Raw genomic sequence first — 13852 nt, forward strand, 5'->3', positions numbered from 1 at the left:
GCCATTATTGATCAATGTAGGATTAGAGAGAGGGGGAGGTAGAGAGTGAGGAGGCGGGATGTTGTGAGTAGAGGAAGAAGAGAGAGGGATACGTCGATTATTATTAATTACAGAGGTAAGTGTAGAGACCCTTGAGGGACCCCCAAGTGTGAGAGTGTCCTGGGAAACAGAGCTATCTATGTGTACAGAGGAGTGGAGAGAGGATTGTGAAGATTGTAAGGCAATGTAGCAGCCGGGGACACGAGGTGTCTGCAATGAAGGGGGGTATGACATAACTACGGCAAGCTCTAAAAAGCCATCCGAGTCTAAAGCTGTGTTTGACACGTGGTATGAAGCCCCAGATATCCTTCCTGGGTGGATATTTGACTCCTTATATACGTCTTATCCTCGTTCGACAATCCCCTCCACTCTTCATGAATGCCTTGAAGGAAGTCTGAATACTTCTTCATCAAATCCAGTGTTTCCACCACCCACTCGCAACCATTCTTGGAAGATCTTTGGAACATTTCCGCCGTCTCCTCATTCACCATGCGCAGGGTCATGGGCTCGTGCTCGCCCGCGGCCTGCACGTGAGCATACTCCTCGTCGTCCAGTTTCTTGTATTAGAGCTTATTAGCAGCACGTCGAAAAGTTGCTCCACGTCGAAAAGATCCTGCGATAAAGTCGAAAAGTGTGACGAGAACGTGATCAGCATTAGCGTTGGTTTGTCTATATTCTATGTACTGTACAACTTCTAGTAATTGCTCGTACGACATAATTTTTTGGGGAGAGGGTACACGAATATGACAGGCTTTGATGGCCTACACGGATGGATCGTTATAGTGCAACCGGAGGCTGGGCAACTTTGTTACAAAGGGTAGAGGGCGGAACATTCTTGAGTTGTGGTCACAATGTCAGTAGCATGATCAAACCGTGCTTTTTCAAAGCATGACTGTTCATTTTTTGTTTTCAAAAAGTTTTCGACGTGTTGCTAATAAGCTCTATTTCACCGGTCTGTTGTCCTCCTTCAGGTAAGCGTGTTAGTCCAGGACTACACCGTATTTATAGTATTAGATTTTTTTCCGACCACGCTGCGGGAGTAGGATGAATCCGGCTTCGAACCACTCCAGAGCTGTGAATTGGGAACATCGGAATAATTAGGAGATATTTTCGAAAAAGAAAATCACTCACTACCGACGGTATGGCCGTGTTGGGTGCTCGCCTGAGAAGAAGAATTATAGCTGTCTGCTCGAACCTTTAGTTGTAAGGATGCTGTTGTCTCCACAGAAGAAGCTTCGCGGACGACCAAAGGCAAAGCAACAGCTCCAAGATGGCAACTAATAACGAGGAGGACTGCCGCAGTAAATGTGAGGAGGCTAAAGCCTAAGAACAATATGACGGAACGCATTGTCTACAATCTGTTGCGGTGACGAAAAACGCGAACCAAAGCTGTTACAGGTTATGAAGAGATAGGTGTGGTCCAAATTAGGGAAAAGCAAGCAGAAATGGATGAAATTCGATGCAAGTTGAAGTTGGAGTGAAAGTGTTGATCAGGATCACCGTCAACAGTGATCAAGAGAAAAGGCTCCATGTACAATGTTTCATTAAAGCGTACTCTAGCCAAAGCCAATGGTAAACACTCACCAGACACACCAGTCGCAGGGTTGAAAACAGGCAAAAAATTTTGACCAGCAAATTTTTTTGTCCCGTCTGTGTGGAGATAGATAGATAGATAGATTGTTACTCGGCCCCACCACGTTAATGGTGTGGTCCCCTAAACGGAACGGCCGGTCTCAACGAGCAAACGACAGCAAGCGCAACCCACAAGGAGAAGGTAGACTGACGCCCGGACGTTGAGGCAGAGGAAATAGATAGAGGTACATGAGAGGGTAATAAAGTATATCCGATCGATAGTTAATCGTTCTCGTTAGAACTTTCGTCGTAGCTCCCATCCAATTCTTGGTGTGTAAAGGCCTTCCATATCACAACTACTTCATGAATAAATCGCGCAACCCGACGTACTGTACTTCAATTGAATATAAAAGCCTTGAGGTAATACAGAGATTCAACATTGGTGAAAGTCCGAGTTGTTGGTAGGGGGATGAACACGGCAACATCAACGAGGAATTCGTTCCTTAAAGTAGTGATTGCGGCAATTGCAGTGCATTGTAAAAGGACGTGTTGTGGGGATTCTGGTTGCAGCGGTGAAAGACAAGCACGACACCGTTTCGAATGGTTTTCACCGAGGTTGAGTGAGTGAATACGAGCTGGGGAAGAGTGGAAAGTGATGGGCACCATATCCCCACATAGTAGACGGGTGAGTGAGAGACGGTGATGGGATTTGTATACATGCGTGAGGTAGTGGCGGAGGGTACGGGTGATGAGCTTGTTGGGTCCTGTCTTCTGTGGTTCAAGGCGGTGTTGTAAGAGAGCAAGTTGGTTGCTGTAGTCAATCTCGGTTTGTAAGCGCGAATTTGTTTTGGCTGTGATGGACTTGATGAGCGCGAGTATGATTTCCTCGGAGATGATGGGGAGAGGTGGGAGAGAGAGAGAGCAGCCCGGTAGATGTTGTATCACCCAGTCCAGGTCAGACAGCCAACATGGAATTCCCGAGGCACGCATGTTGTGGTTTTCATGAAGGGCCAGGCTTGCGTAGTGATTCCGAGGGAGATTGATGAGGTAGATGAGGTAGCGCAATGCTAGGATGACTTGCCGAGCACGGATAGGCATGATCCCCGTCTCGGTGAAAAGAGGTGTTGTCATGGACTGACGAGAGAGGCCCAGTAAGCGATGAAGGCAAAGAAGTTGGACCTGTTCTAACATGGAAATAAGGAGGTTGTCCGTGTTGATAATAACCTCACAACCATTGATGAGGTGGCAGTCGACAAGGGCAGAGTAAAGTTGCTTTGCAATGGAAGGGTCGAGTCGTTGATGTCCAATGATGATGTGAGGCCCCGGCACAGAAGGCCTGCTCTGGTCTTACCCAGACTGGGCCTAAGCAAACGCAGTAGCTGCCTAGGCCGTATGAGGAGGTATGGGATAGTGCCGATACTGGTGAGGAGAGCCTAACCAGGGGTAGTTGTGGAACTTGGGTAGACCTAATAGAGGGTCCTGGAGGTGTAGAACGTAACACGTAACCACCGCTTCGATGTGGAGGGGAGGTGTAGCTGATACGAGTGGGAAGCTGTGGGGAGCTTAGGGAGCAATGAAGCGGAATTGGGAACCTAATGGGAGGTTCCAAAGGATGAAGGACGAATTGTAGAGCCTCAACGTAGATGGTGAGTCGAAGGAGAGGCGTAGACAATACGAGGATTGACAGAAAGAGGCCAGAGATGGGAAACAGAGAGGAGAAATAGAGTTGAGGTGAGACAGAGATAAAGGAAACAGATAATGAGGAAATATATGACAGTTGAGACGTGTCAGGCCCTGTTAGCAAGTACTAGTAGACTGTACTAAAGGGACCAAGCCAGGTAGGAAGAGTTTCCAGGTAAGATTTGACAATAACATGCTGGGGAGCTCCGAGGGGAGTCCCCAGCCTATATACTGTACATGAGGCTGTCAGGTACATATGTCATGTGGCTCTGGAGTGACAGGTAATATGTATCATGAAGATCGTAAGGATGGTGCATAGAATATCGGAAACATGTATAAGTGATGAACCGGAGCTCTGGAAAGGAAAGGGAAAGGTACGGAGAAGCAAGGCATGACAGATGAGCTTGCAACCAGAGATGCCTCCGGCGGCTGTAACGGCTGCATCGCGTTTGGTAGTGTAGTGAGCTGCAAAGAGGTGGCGGTGTGACGATTGAAACTGTATGCCCACATAGGTAACAGCATCCTTGAACGGTAGGGCCAAGCCAGCTAGCCACAGGGTGGGTAGGGTGGGAGGTAGGTAACCAAACAGCATAACCCAGGATTTACCCGCGCTAACAGTGAGGTTGTTGTTGTGGCAATAGTGTTCGAAGGTAGTGAGGTGGCATTGGAGGCTAAGGGCAGACCGGGTGATGAGAACCATGTCATTGGCATGTTCGAGGTGTGAGATGACAACTCCAAGGAGCTCAAGGTCATCAGGGTCATGCCAGAGATGGAAAGTAGGAATATGTTCCAGAGTGTTGGAGAGGAAGGGTCCCCCATAAGTACTCCACACATTGCCTGGAAATAGGCAGACAGGCTTCCGTCATGCAAAATCACATATGTCATCCGTTTGTAGAGCGAATGGAGCCAGTCAAAGTATTGACCGGTGAGTCCTAGACTGGCGAGCTTAATCCATAGAGAGCTCTGATTTGTGGAGGGGAAAGCATTAGATATATCCACAAACGCAGCGAAGAGGGTGTTTGTCATATGCATGCAATTCACCCTATACGCTTCCCAGCCCGGCCCGGAGCGGCCGGACTTCGGAATAATTACCTTGTGACTTATTTATTATTCCAAGCTTTCATCGAGGTCTTATGACCACTGTATTTGGGATGTATATAAGCTAGAATACTTTGTACGTTGTAGTCAAGCTTGAAATCAAGTGTACCACCTTATCCCACTCTTTAATATCTTCTTTACCCTTTGCTCCCGGACTCCCGGATCATCAGGAACCCCATTTAGGCTGCTCATACCAATCTTGCACTCTTGCCATAATTCCCGGGGACACCAACAGTGTGTGAAGGGTGTTGCTAATAGCTTCACCGACGTCCCACTCCCAGTGTGTACTACAGGCCAGTACTCGGCTCCGGACCTCGGAGTTATCCCAGGCCATTTCCGGCCCATATCTGGCCTCAGAACTGCTATAGTTATTGACCTGTAGGCACGGTCTTGTCAGTGTTCCCAGAAGCACGTGCTTTCTCAATGAGGGTGCGCAAAATGAAGGCATTATTATTAGTATGATATCCTGATCGGAAACCATTCTGCGAGGGGGGAATGACCTGAGCTTGTTCCAGTGCATGACTGAGTTTGAGGTGAATGAGCAGGGAAGCAAATTTCAGGACACAGCTCTCGAGTGCAATTGCATGGTAGTTGTTTGCATCTGAAGGGTCCTTCCCTGGCTTGGGTACAGCAATGATTATAGCGATTAGCCAAGAGAACGGAAATTCATTGCAACGGAAGGCTCGAGAGAATAAAGAGGCAAGGAGATTGTTCGGAATCCCCATCAGTTGGGAATAAGTTGCCGCATCCACCCCAGTGGCATCAGAGTGAGTGGTACGTTTAAGGTAGGCCTTGACAGAACTGACATCACGTTCAGTAACGGCAAGGTTGAAGTCGGGATGGGAGGATTGGGGGGATGGGAAGGGGATCTCATTTGCCGATGCATCCAGCTGTTCTAATATTCGAGGGTCAAATGAAGTTGATGTAGTGTCGGGTGGATTCATGCGAGGAATGAAGCAGTCAGTGAGTTGAGAGATGGTGACCTTTGGAGTAGTTCGGTCAGGTTTGCGTAGTGACTTGTAATGATTCCAGAAGGCAGCGCCGCCTGCCTTGGCGGCGTTACGTAGTTTTAGCAGTGCTTTGTCTTCAAGTAGCCGTCGATAGGAATGGCGGCAGTGCCCAACAGTGAATTCATCAGTGAGGATGCGTTGAGAGTTGGGGAGATTCGGATGGGATCGCGGATCAGGTAGCAGCGTGGAAACTTTTGGGATAAAAGTAGGGTGAGCAGGGTGAAAGGTGGGTGGGGAGGGTAGTGCAATGAAGTCAAGGTCAGAGAAGGGAGCAGGTGGAGGGAGCGAGGCACCCTGTTTGGCAAGCAACTCGGCAGCATCATTGTGGGCATTCCCAGTATGAGACCGAACATGGGTGAGTACAATTGTGGAAGGGCGGGATGCAATCCACAATGCAATTGCTTTCAGGAGATCGCCATTGGGGCAGTCCCAGTTGCATTGATAGTTGTCACCAGCACCATAGACAATAGACTGAATTGTATAAGTAGAGTCCGAGAAGAGTTCCAGGCGGCGAGTTGGTGTTGAGCGCTGAATAGCAGCCAAAATAGCATAAAGTTCTGCTCGGTTGTTTCGTTGGGGTCCAACAATGCGTGCAGCGAGGTTGTGAGGGTTGCTGGGACCATAATACATGCCCAAGCCAGCGCGTGCAGAGGCGGAGTTAGCTGCTAGGCATGAGCCATCAGTATAGATTTTCAGAGGTTGGGTGTATATATTTGGTTGAGCGTGGCCGTAGACTTGAAGCAGGAGGTCTGTGAGAGTAGGGGGGTCGGCCAATAAGATCCGCATCTGGAGGAAATCAATGTCAGAGGTACAGGGGGCAAAGATTTGTAGTCGGCGACGAGGTGCCGCAGTTTGTTGGTGTGGTTGGGGCCCTGGGAGAATGAAGTCCCAGTAGAGATAGGCATGGTCCGACCATTTGGTCTCCAAACTTATAGTGAAGTCAGAGATGAAGTAGGAGGTGAGGGATGAGGATAAGAGGTAGTCAATAACTGAGGGGAGAGTGATAAGTTGACCAAGGCTGTTGCGGCGTTTTTGAAAAGAGGTCCAGCCATTGTTGGGATCAGGTGAAGCGGAGTTGGAATGAATAGTGAGTTCGAGTTCTGCACATAGCTGTAATAGACAACGACCACATGTGGAAACCACAGAGTCAGGCGAGAATCGGGTGGGGTGGGTGGGGTAGGGGAGGACATGGCCTATTCGGGTGTTGAAATCACCAGCAACAACAAATGGGATATCCAGGGCAACTGCGAGGCGAATGCATTGAGCCAAAGAGTCCCAGGGATGGAGCTCAGCCCATTCTGTCCAGTCAGTACGAGAAGATTCAGGAAGAATGTATACATTGAAGAAGACCACTGCCAGGATATCTGGGCCACAGAGGTCAAGCCTAACCTGACATTGGAGGCTGTCACGGACTAGCATAGCTACCCCACCCCATGGATTCTCGATGTCAGTGTGTAGGGTCCGGCAATTACGTGTGTAAGCAGTAAATCCACAGGGACAGCGAATTGTCGAGTGGTGTTGTAGTCGTGTCTCCTGAAGGAGGATAATATCAAATTTATTCATGAGGTCAAGGAACTCAGAGCAGAGGTAGTTAAGAAGGTAACGGCCATTTATATTCCAACATAGAACGCGCATTTTTCGAATTTGTTGGACAGAGGAAGACATAGTTAAGGTAGAAAGGGGAGCAGAGGGAGAAAAGCAAGAAATGGGAGAGGAGAGTGAACGAGGCATGGATGGTAGTACAGAGGAGGAAGATGAGGGCAGTACAGATGGTGTTACATAAGAATAGGGTACAGTAATGTTTGATGTCGTAGCCAGGAGCACATAATCAGAAGGAGAGGGGGAGAGGAATAGGTTGGAAGAAGTATCGCCAGTCCGTTCCATGCCCCCGCACCACCGTCAATGAGTGCTGTCCCTGTGAGCAATGACATTGGTTAAGCCAGGTACGGAGGTGTGGTGGGTATTCCAAGCGGCAAGGAACTCCTCAATGCCTTCCTTGGAGAAAGTGAGGCGGAGTCGATAGGGACCTAGACGAGTTATATAACCAACCCGTGGGAGCAGCACCCGCGCCGCAGCATCGAAGTCGGTAGACCAGGTATTGTACATTTCGAAAATGTAGTCAATAGTGGTGGGGAGAGGCTCCCAGTTGGGTGGAAGGTCAATGGTGACAGTGTGAGCAGAGCGAGCATCATAGCGATGACGCTTAGGATCCCTATTGCTGGCATCTACGTCGTCGGCACGTCGTTTACCCGCCTTGATTGAAGAACCGATGGTCGTTTGGGGGGCACTGACGTTGGTCAATGGGGAGTTGTCGGCAGGGATCAGGGGTCCTGTTTGCGTCGTTGAGGGTCCATTCCGCAAGCGGGCCAGCAGGGAGGGTGAGGAAGGGATTCGTGATGAGTAAGGGGCAGTTTTGGAAGGCGTGAACAGGTGATTGTTGGGGCGAGAAGGTAGGTGCAGAGGTGAAGGCCCAAGAGGGGGAGTGACAGGGGTAGAGGCATTGAGCATGTCCTCCATGGAGGATAGAAGGGTGTTGATAGTGTCGATGGGCAGGAGAGAGGTTAGGCGTGTGACAAGGTTCGGTTCTAAGCGATTGAGTTCCGTAGAAACAATATTAGTTATTTCCTCCCGTAGAGAATTTGAGATTATCTTGTCCAACTCCGCCCTGGTATCGTTCAGGATCTCACGATGATGTGTCGCGAGCGCCGAAAGCATTGAAGAATGCATTTCCCCCGCCCTGCGTTGAGTTAACTGTTCCACTCGGACAAGGTTAGCCTCCACCCTCAGGATCTGGTTGGAGTTGGTTTCCTTTCCGACCTTCGGTCTCTGTTCCAGCTCAGAAGAGGGAGGGTAGGTGATTGTGCGAGGGACATTGTCCGGATCCTTTGGTTTACGCGTGGTTGATGTGGTACCAGGCTTACGCGCGCGGCAACCTCGAGAAGGAGGAGGGGGTTGGAGACGTGCGGGAGTGGGAGCCACCGATGTGCCCCCAGCCGAGGTGAAGGAGTCAGCTGATTGGTTAGCTAGACTCCGACGGGAGGAAGGTAGCGGAGTCAAGAGAGAAGGTGTTGTTCGACTGTGCTGAGCACGACGATGCAACATACCACTAAGCTGGAGCATACGGGATGCCAATGCTGCCGGATTGGGTGAAGCAGTGGTCGGACTCCGTAGTCCAGGCTCTTGAGAGGGGCTGTCAGTGATTTGAAATTCGTTGTCTTGAGCCATGTGAGACACATCATTATCGGTCTCCTCCTCTTGTAGAGTTTGGGAGTCTCCAACCTCGTTGGTAGATTCCTCATAGTCACCATTGTCGTAGTCAAGGGTGTAGTCTTCGTCGTTACCGTTATCCATGGTGGAATTGGGTGAAACTCGAGTGTGGTGTGTTGTGGCGACCGCACCAGTCTGAGAGAGGACCCCGGAAGCTCCTGCCAAACCCCACCCGCCCAGGCGGCCTCAAGTACGCTACGATTTTGGCCTCAAGCAGGCCTCAAGTACACTAATTCGGATAAGGAATGTCACGTGAAATCGTAAAAATTGCTCTCAAAATACCGAATTTTCTTCCCCAAGCCTGGAATCATCTTTCTGTACGTTTTTTTGACTATTATTGCTGCATCCGGAGCTCTTCTGAGCTTCTTTGCCCAAACTCCGGTATCAGAGCTCCATCTACGTCCATTGGGCCACCAAGTCAGCCAATAGATACCCAAAGTACGCTATCTCGGACAGGGATTGAGCCTTCTGAGGCCTAAAGTACGCTAATTTCGGCCAAGGAAAATGGCAAAATTGGGTCCTAAAGTACGCTAATTCGGATGGGGTCTGGTAGGAGCTTCCGGGGTCCTTCCGAGAGGCCTCCACGTCATTGTCAGATTAGAGAAAGAACGACGGGGGACCCAATTAGTGCCGACGCCGACGAATTAGAGGGGTTTTAGAGTACGAGTTAGCAGAGTATAGGGTAGGAGCGATGTAGAATTCTAAATTTACGATTAAGCGCCCGCGAGATGATGTGGAGTATATTTAGGTGATCGTTAGAAAATACTGAAGGATGCTAAAGGACACTGTCCTGTTTATGTACTCACAAGAGGCGATGCAACTGGGCAAAAAAGACTCGGCGATGAGAAGTAAGGCAGGAGCAGGTGGTATGAGGTCTTATTGAAGTGTGGCAGATGAGATAAGACACTGATCAGTGCGGGATATACTATAAGTACTACACACTGCTACCCATTGATATCGTACGCCTTGATGATCTTGATTCCTGATCCACATTGTTTCTCAATGACACGTATGGTCGTAGCGGATATCATACTGGACCATACTGATAAATCTTTGTTTTAAAGAGTTATCCGAGAAAGGAAGAAAACTCTGATGAGCAGGAAGAGATTCTCGGGCCTTAAGATTGGGCGAGACTCTAGTTACTGTGTCTCCGCTGACATCAACAGACCACAGAGTAACAGCAAGGCCTTTCCGGATGCCCTCGTGCATATAAAGGATCTCCGGATGGACAACGTCCAGCTCACATCTGTAAAACCTGTATTTTCGTCTAGGAGCTCGAAACCAGCTGACAGGTTTTACAGATGTTGTTCGCGAGACCCTTCGACCTCATCCGTCTTTTACTGCTATCAACCGGATTGCTACCCAGGACGACATACTTCCCCCGGCACAGCCAATTACAGACAGCAATGAGAAGGTTCATAACCAAATTCCGTGCCAGTGAGTGTTTGTTCTCTGACCGAATCAAGATAGGGAGCCAGTGCTTACGGAGATGTATAGGATCCGTAAAAGTCAAGGTATCAACCTGTCATTGCTCGAGGTCAACACGGATAAATTGCTCTGGGATCCAGACGCCGGTGGTTTTCAGTGAGCTTTACTAATTTTTTTTTCATTCCTGCCACCAGAATACATGCCTCTGGACTCGTTTCATTCAGCCCGGATCGCTGGCTCAATGTTCCCAACAACGCTCCCAGAGTTTACAGCAATTTGATGACCTGAGGCGATTCCAGAGGATGCACCGACTGGCGCTTTGCTATTACCGAGTAAGTGTCCCTTCGTGTGCCTATATTCGAATAGAAGTTCTGATTACTATTTCTATCATTCAACTTCGACTCAGAATGAAGGCACTTTTGTTTAATACATTGGTCCGCAATTTCGAGTTCGAGCTGGGTGATCCAAAGGAGGAATTGATGGTGTTCAAGAGTGTTCAAGGCGGCATTGATGCATCGCACATCCTTGAGCTCTGAGCCTACTCGGTCTATATCGCCTCTGCTCATTAGGATCTTCAAGAATGAATGAGTAGCGAGCAGAGTTTCCGTAGACTACCTAATTGAATCGTTCTTTTCTTCCACAAGGATATTGGATTGGTACTTCCTAGCCAGTTCTTAACCTACTCATACTTCTAATATTGATTACTTAGATTGTAGTAAGATAAATTACCAGTCCGAAAACGGCCTCGTGCGACCTTGTTTGTCGGTGCAATTTGGCTTGAGAATTTGTGCTCACAGTCGTTTAAGAAGAATCGAGAAAAAATGAACTACAACGAAGTGTCAAGAAGAAATAATAACGGAATCACAGTCAGGAAGAGTCAAAACGGCGAACTTCCATCGTATGATACACTAGTTTCCAATTCATCGACTTGGAAAACTTGGATAAAGACGTTACCGTTACTAGGTCGGAGATTTTCTGGTAGCAGATGAATATCCTCAAAGGTCCACTCGACCTGGTGATACTTTGGCGGCACCAACAACATGTACCCTACACGCACGTTACCATCACCATATTTCTCCACGCTTCGATTGTAAATGACTTGGATATCATTGTAGCCAGCGCTTGCTTCCCCATGCATCTTGGCAGCAGTGATTTGAATAACCCAAAGCGTAACGCAGCTAGGACTGTCCTCCTGCAAAAGAAGAGCGTCGAACAGAGGATTGTTCCGCTTAGATGGAACGTGGAGAGTACACAGTACCGGTTCTACCTCCTGGATCATATGGTATTGGTTTAAAGAAAACGCGTCGTTCCAGCGCGGTTGCGGTATGAACAAGGTATTAGGATCGTCCGTAGCACCATCGCCCTCCTTTGTATCATCCGCATCAGGAGGGTCGAGTTTGTTCACTTCGTCTGCCTCGGAATTTGACCAACGAAGAGCGGATTTCGAAGAAGGCCGGACGAGGGCGAAACCAATGAATCTGGTGTGAGGAGTTTTCGCCCTCTTTCTGGTCTGCCGCCTGGGAGGAGTGTTGAGGGCAGAGTATAGACCGAACCGTAGGTTGGTCAGGGAGGGAGTAATAATCCTCTTGACGAAAAGACGCTCGAATATCACTCCGGCAGCAACACCGAGATCCGACGTCTCTGACATTTTATGATAAAATCTGCACAAATCGGAAAGCTGCCCCTCGCTGTGCCGTCGAAGTAATTCTTCGCCAACCCAGGGAGAGGCGAAATCCATATACGCAGTATCGCTGGTGATTTTTACAAGGCGATTTGAAGGGCTACCGTGCGGCTCAGAGCGATAGATGCACAATAGCTGATGGGATATTTCGCTGGCATACCCCGCCTCCACGCGAATTTCGAGGATTTTGGCCAGCTCCCGGAGGCTGTTCAAGCGGTTTATAGCATCTACCAAAGCTAGCACATACTTATTCTTCGCGGGATTCAACGGGCCCTGGGAATTCAAGGGCGTCTGCTCAGTTCCTAAGGCTGTCTGCCCCGATTCCAAGAGCTGCATTACCAAGGGCGTCTGCTCGGAATCTTGGTCAGATTCCGAGTGTTGGTCCTCCAGCATCAAGGGCTCGAAATACATGCGCAGAGCGCGAGGAGTTGGTACACAGTAATAGAGCGCATCAAGGAAGATTTCTTCCTGCTCTTCGACTTCTTGAATGTGAGGTTGCACTCGGGTAAAGATGGAATCGAAAATGAGTGGTAGACTAAAAGAAGCTCAGTATTTTGATCAGCAAAGACGAGTTTGACGTTACCATTTTCGTAGATCTGACGGAACCCACGGATTCAAGAAATATACAGGTATTCCGTGTTGGACCATCCAATCTTTATACCGTTCAAGGGCAGGGGACGGGACACATACAGCGAAACCGGCGTTCAAGACTAGCCTCTTGGGTTCAACTTTTGATGACTTCGAATCTATTAGAACCCAAAGGCGTCGCATTGGGAATCCCAAATGCGTGTGAAGAACTCCAGCAGAGCTAACCCAAGTACCCATGTTAGTTATGAAGTAGACCTGATCGCTTTTGTCCATCACGTAGACGGGCCGTTTATCGGCGAGTTGTTCCACCAAAAAGTAAACTATTGAGGTCGATTTACCTGCGAGTCATCAGTATCGAAGCATTAAACAGACTTGTAAAAACCGAACCACAGCCAGGCTGCCCACTGATGATTGCACCGGCTCTCAGTTTAGTCTCATACAGCGCACCGACTCTTTTATACATCGTTTGTAGCTCTGAGCGAATAAGGATTTTCTGAGGAAGATCGAACTCTTCTGCAATCGGGATTTCGAGAACTGGTTGCTCCCTCGCTTTGAGGGAATTTAAAGTACTACGCTGGCCGAAGTATGCCTCTATTAAGGCGCGCCATCCAGGATTGTCATCTCGGGCCCATAACGACTTCTAAAAATATAGCTAAGAGATAGATTAACGAAAGCTTTCAAGCTCTTACATTTATCGATACCGTTTCGGTCGAATTTCCGACCGTAATGTCAACAGTTTCAAAAGACATGCTGAAGACATTGGACAAATTGGTGGTACAAATTTACGCCATTCGATCAGCTGTGTAATGATAAGCGCTCTAGCAAGCCGCGGCACCGGCAACTGATCGGGAAGTGCACAAAATGTCGGTATATAAAAACTAGAACGCACATCTGAGCGAATTGGCTTCAAAAAAAAGTCTATGTACTTCTCAAATGATAAAGACTGATTTCACCAACTTTTGGGATTATTAAGGTAAGGCGAGAAGGATGCAAGAGCCCTCAATTTGGCGGGAAAGTTGATGGCCAAATAACACCGCCACCGAGCGCCACCGACGGTCCATTGATATTGCCCGACAGTGGCTCAGACCGTCGTCTGATTTCTTCCCCCAAAATCCAACAACTCCAAATAGTCGGACCCCTTGAGATACATCACTGGTAGACGCATTATCTGCTTCCAGCATAGGTTGCCTCTTTCTCCAACCCATCTTCACTTTCCCAAATTTATCTCCACAATCACGGTTATTAAGGGGTAGGCCAGCGGAATATTAAAAAGATCTTCGTCATGTAAGTAACAGATGCACTGATGATCTTGGCGCCAGGATCTTCTGCAGTGAAATTTGGTGTGAATCCTCCAGCGCAAGATGATATCGTTAACAAGAATTTTTGATTAAATTTTTTTTAGAACACACTGGTTTGGGAGCTAACGATTTCACAGCAAGCTCAACATCTTCTCTACTCCGTACCCCCTCGAGAAATAACACGTCTGCTC

The 13852-nt window shown here is 48.5% G+C and overlaps 5 protein-coding genes across 5 annotated transcripts; 1 reads left to right on the forward strand and 4 right to left on the reverse strand.

Annotated features, from left to right (window-relative positions):
- Positions 1-1049: 1049 nt before the first annotated feature.
- On the reverse strand, positions 1050-1387 carry C8R40DRAFT_1166413 (uncharacterized protein; the record flags this gene model as incomplete). The annotated part of the gene is made up of 2 exons (XM_046230844.1): positions 1050-1111; positions 1171-1387. 2 exons carry the CDS (start codon positions 1385-1387, stop codon positions 1050-1052), a joined length of 279 nt encoding a protein of 92 aa, XP_046090252.1.
- A 2813-nt stretch (positions 1388-4200) lies between these two features.
- On the reverse strand, positions 4201-5222 carry C8R40DRAFT_1021061 (uncharacterized protein; the record flags this gene model as incomplete). The annotated part of the gene is made up of 3 exons (XM_046223008.1): positions 4201-4340; positions 4802-4990; positions 5066-5222. Coding segments are annotated over 3 exons (486 nt in total), but the record flags the coding sequence as incomplete, so codon positions are not given.
- Positions 5223-7931: 2709 nt separating this feature from the next.
- C8R40DRAFT_577827 (uncharacterized protein) lies at positions 7932-9546 on the reverse strand. Its single transcript, XM_046235508.1, has 5 exons — positions 9473-9546; positions 9246-9367; positions 8504-8808; positions 8152-8422; positions 7932-8048 (listed from the first exon to the last, which is right to left on the reverse strand). The coding sequence occupies exons 2-5, from the start codon at positions 9254-9256 to the stop codon at positions 8045-8047; spliced, it is 591 nt and encodes a 196-aa protein (XP_046090254.1). The 5' UTR covers positions 9257-9367; positions 9473-9546; the 3' UTR covers positions 7932-8044.
- A 421-nt stretch (positions 9547-9967) lies between these two features.
- Positions 9968-10630, forward strand: C8R40DRAFT_1066287 (uncharacterized protein; the record flags this gene model as incomplete). The annotated part of the gene is made up of 4 exons (XM_046225761.1): positions 9968-10103; positions 10133-10250; positions 10394-10426; positions 10501-10630. 4 exons carry the CDS (start codon positions 9968-9970, stop codon positions 10628-10630), a joined length of 417 nt encoding a protein of 138 aa, XP_046090255.1.
- A 170-nt stretch (positions 10631-10800) lies between these two features.
- C8R40DRAFT_577834 (uncharacterized protein) lies at positions 10801-13167 on the reverse strand. Its single transcript, XM_046235509.1, has 4 exons — positions 13053-13167; positions 12751-13000; positions 12359-12701; positions 10801-12310 (listed from the first exon to the last, which is right to left on the reverse strand). The coding sequence occupies exons 1-4, from the start codon at positions 13110-13112 to the stop codon at positions 10972-10974; spliced, it is 1992 nt and encodes a 663-aa protein (XP_046090256.1). The 5' UTR covers positions 13113-13167; the 3' UTR covers positions 10801-10971.
- Between the last annotated feature and the right edge of the window lie 685 nt (positions 13168-13852).

This window comes from Lentinula edodes (assembly GCF_021015755.1).
Source record: "Lentinula edodes strain Le(Bin) 0899 ss11 chromosome Unknown C8R40scaffold_4, whole genome shotgun sequence".
Lineage (NCBI taxonomy): Eukaryota > Fungi > Basidiomycota > Agaricomycetes > Agaricales > Omphalotaceae > Lentinula > Lentinula edodes.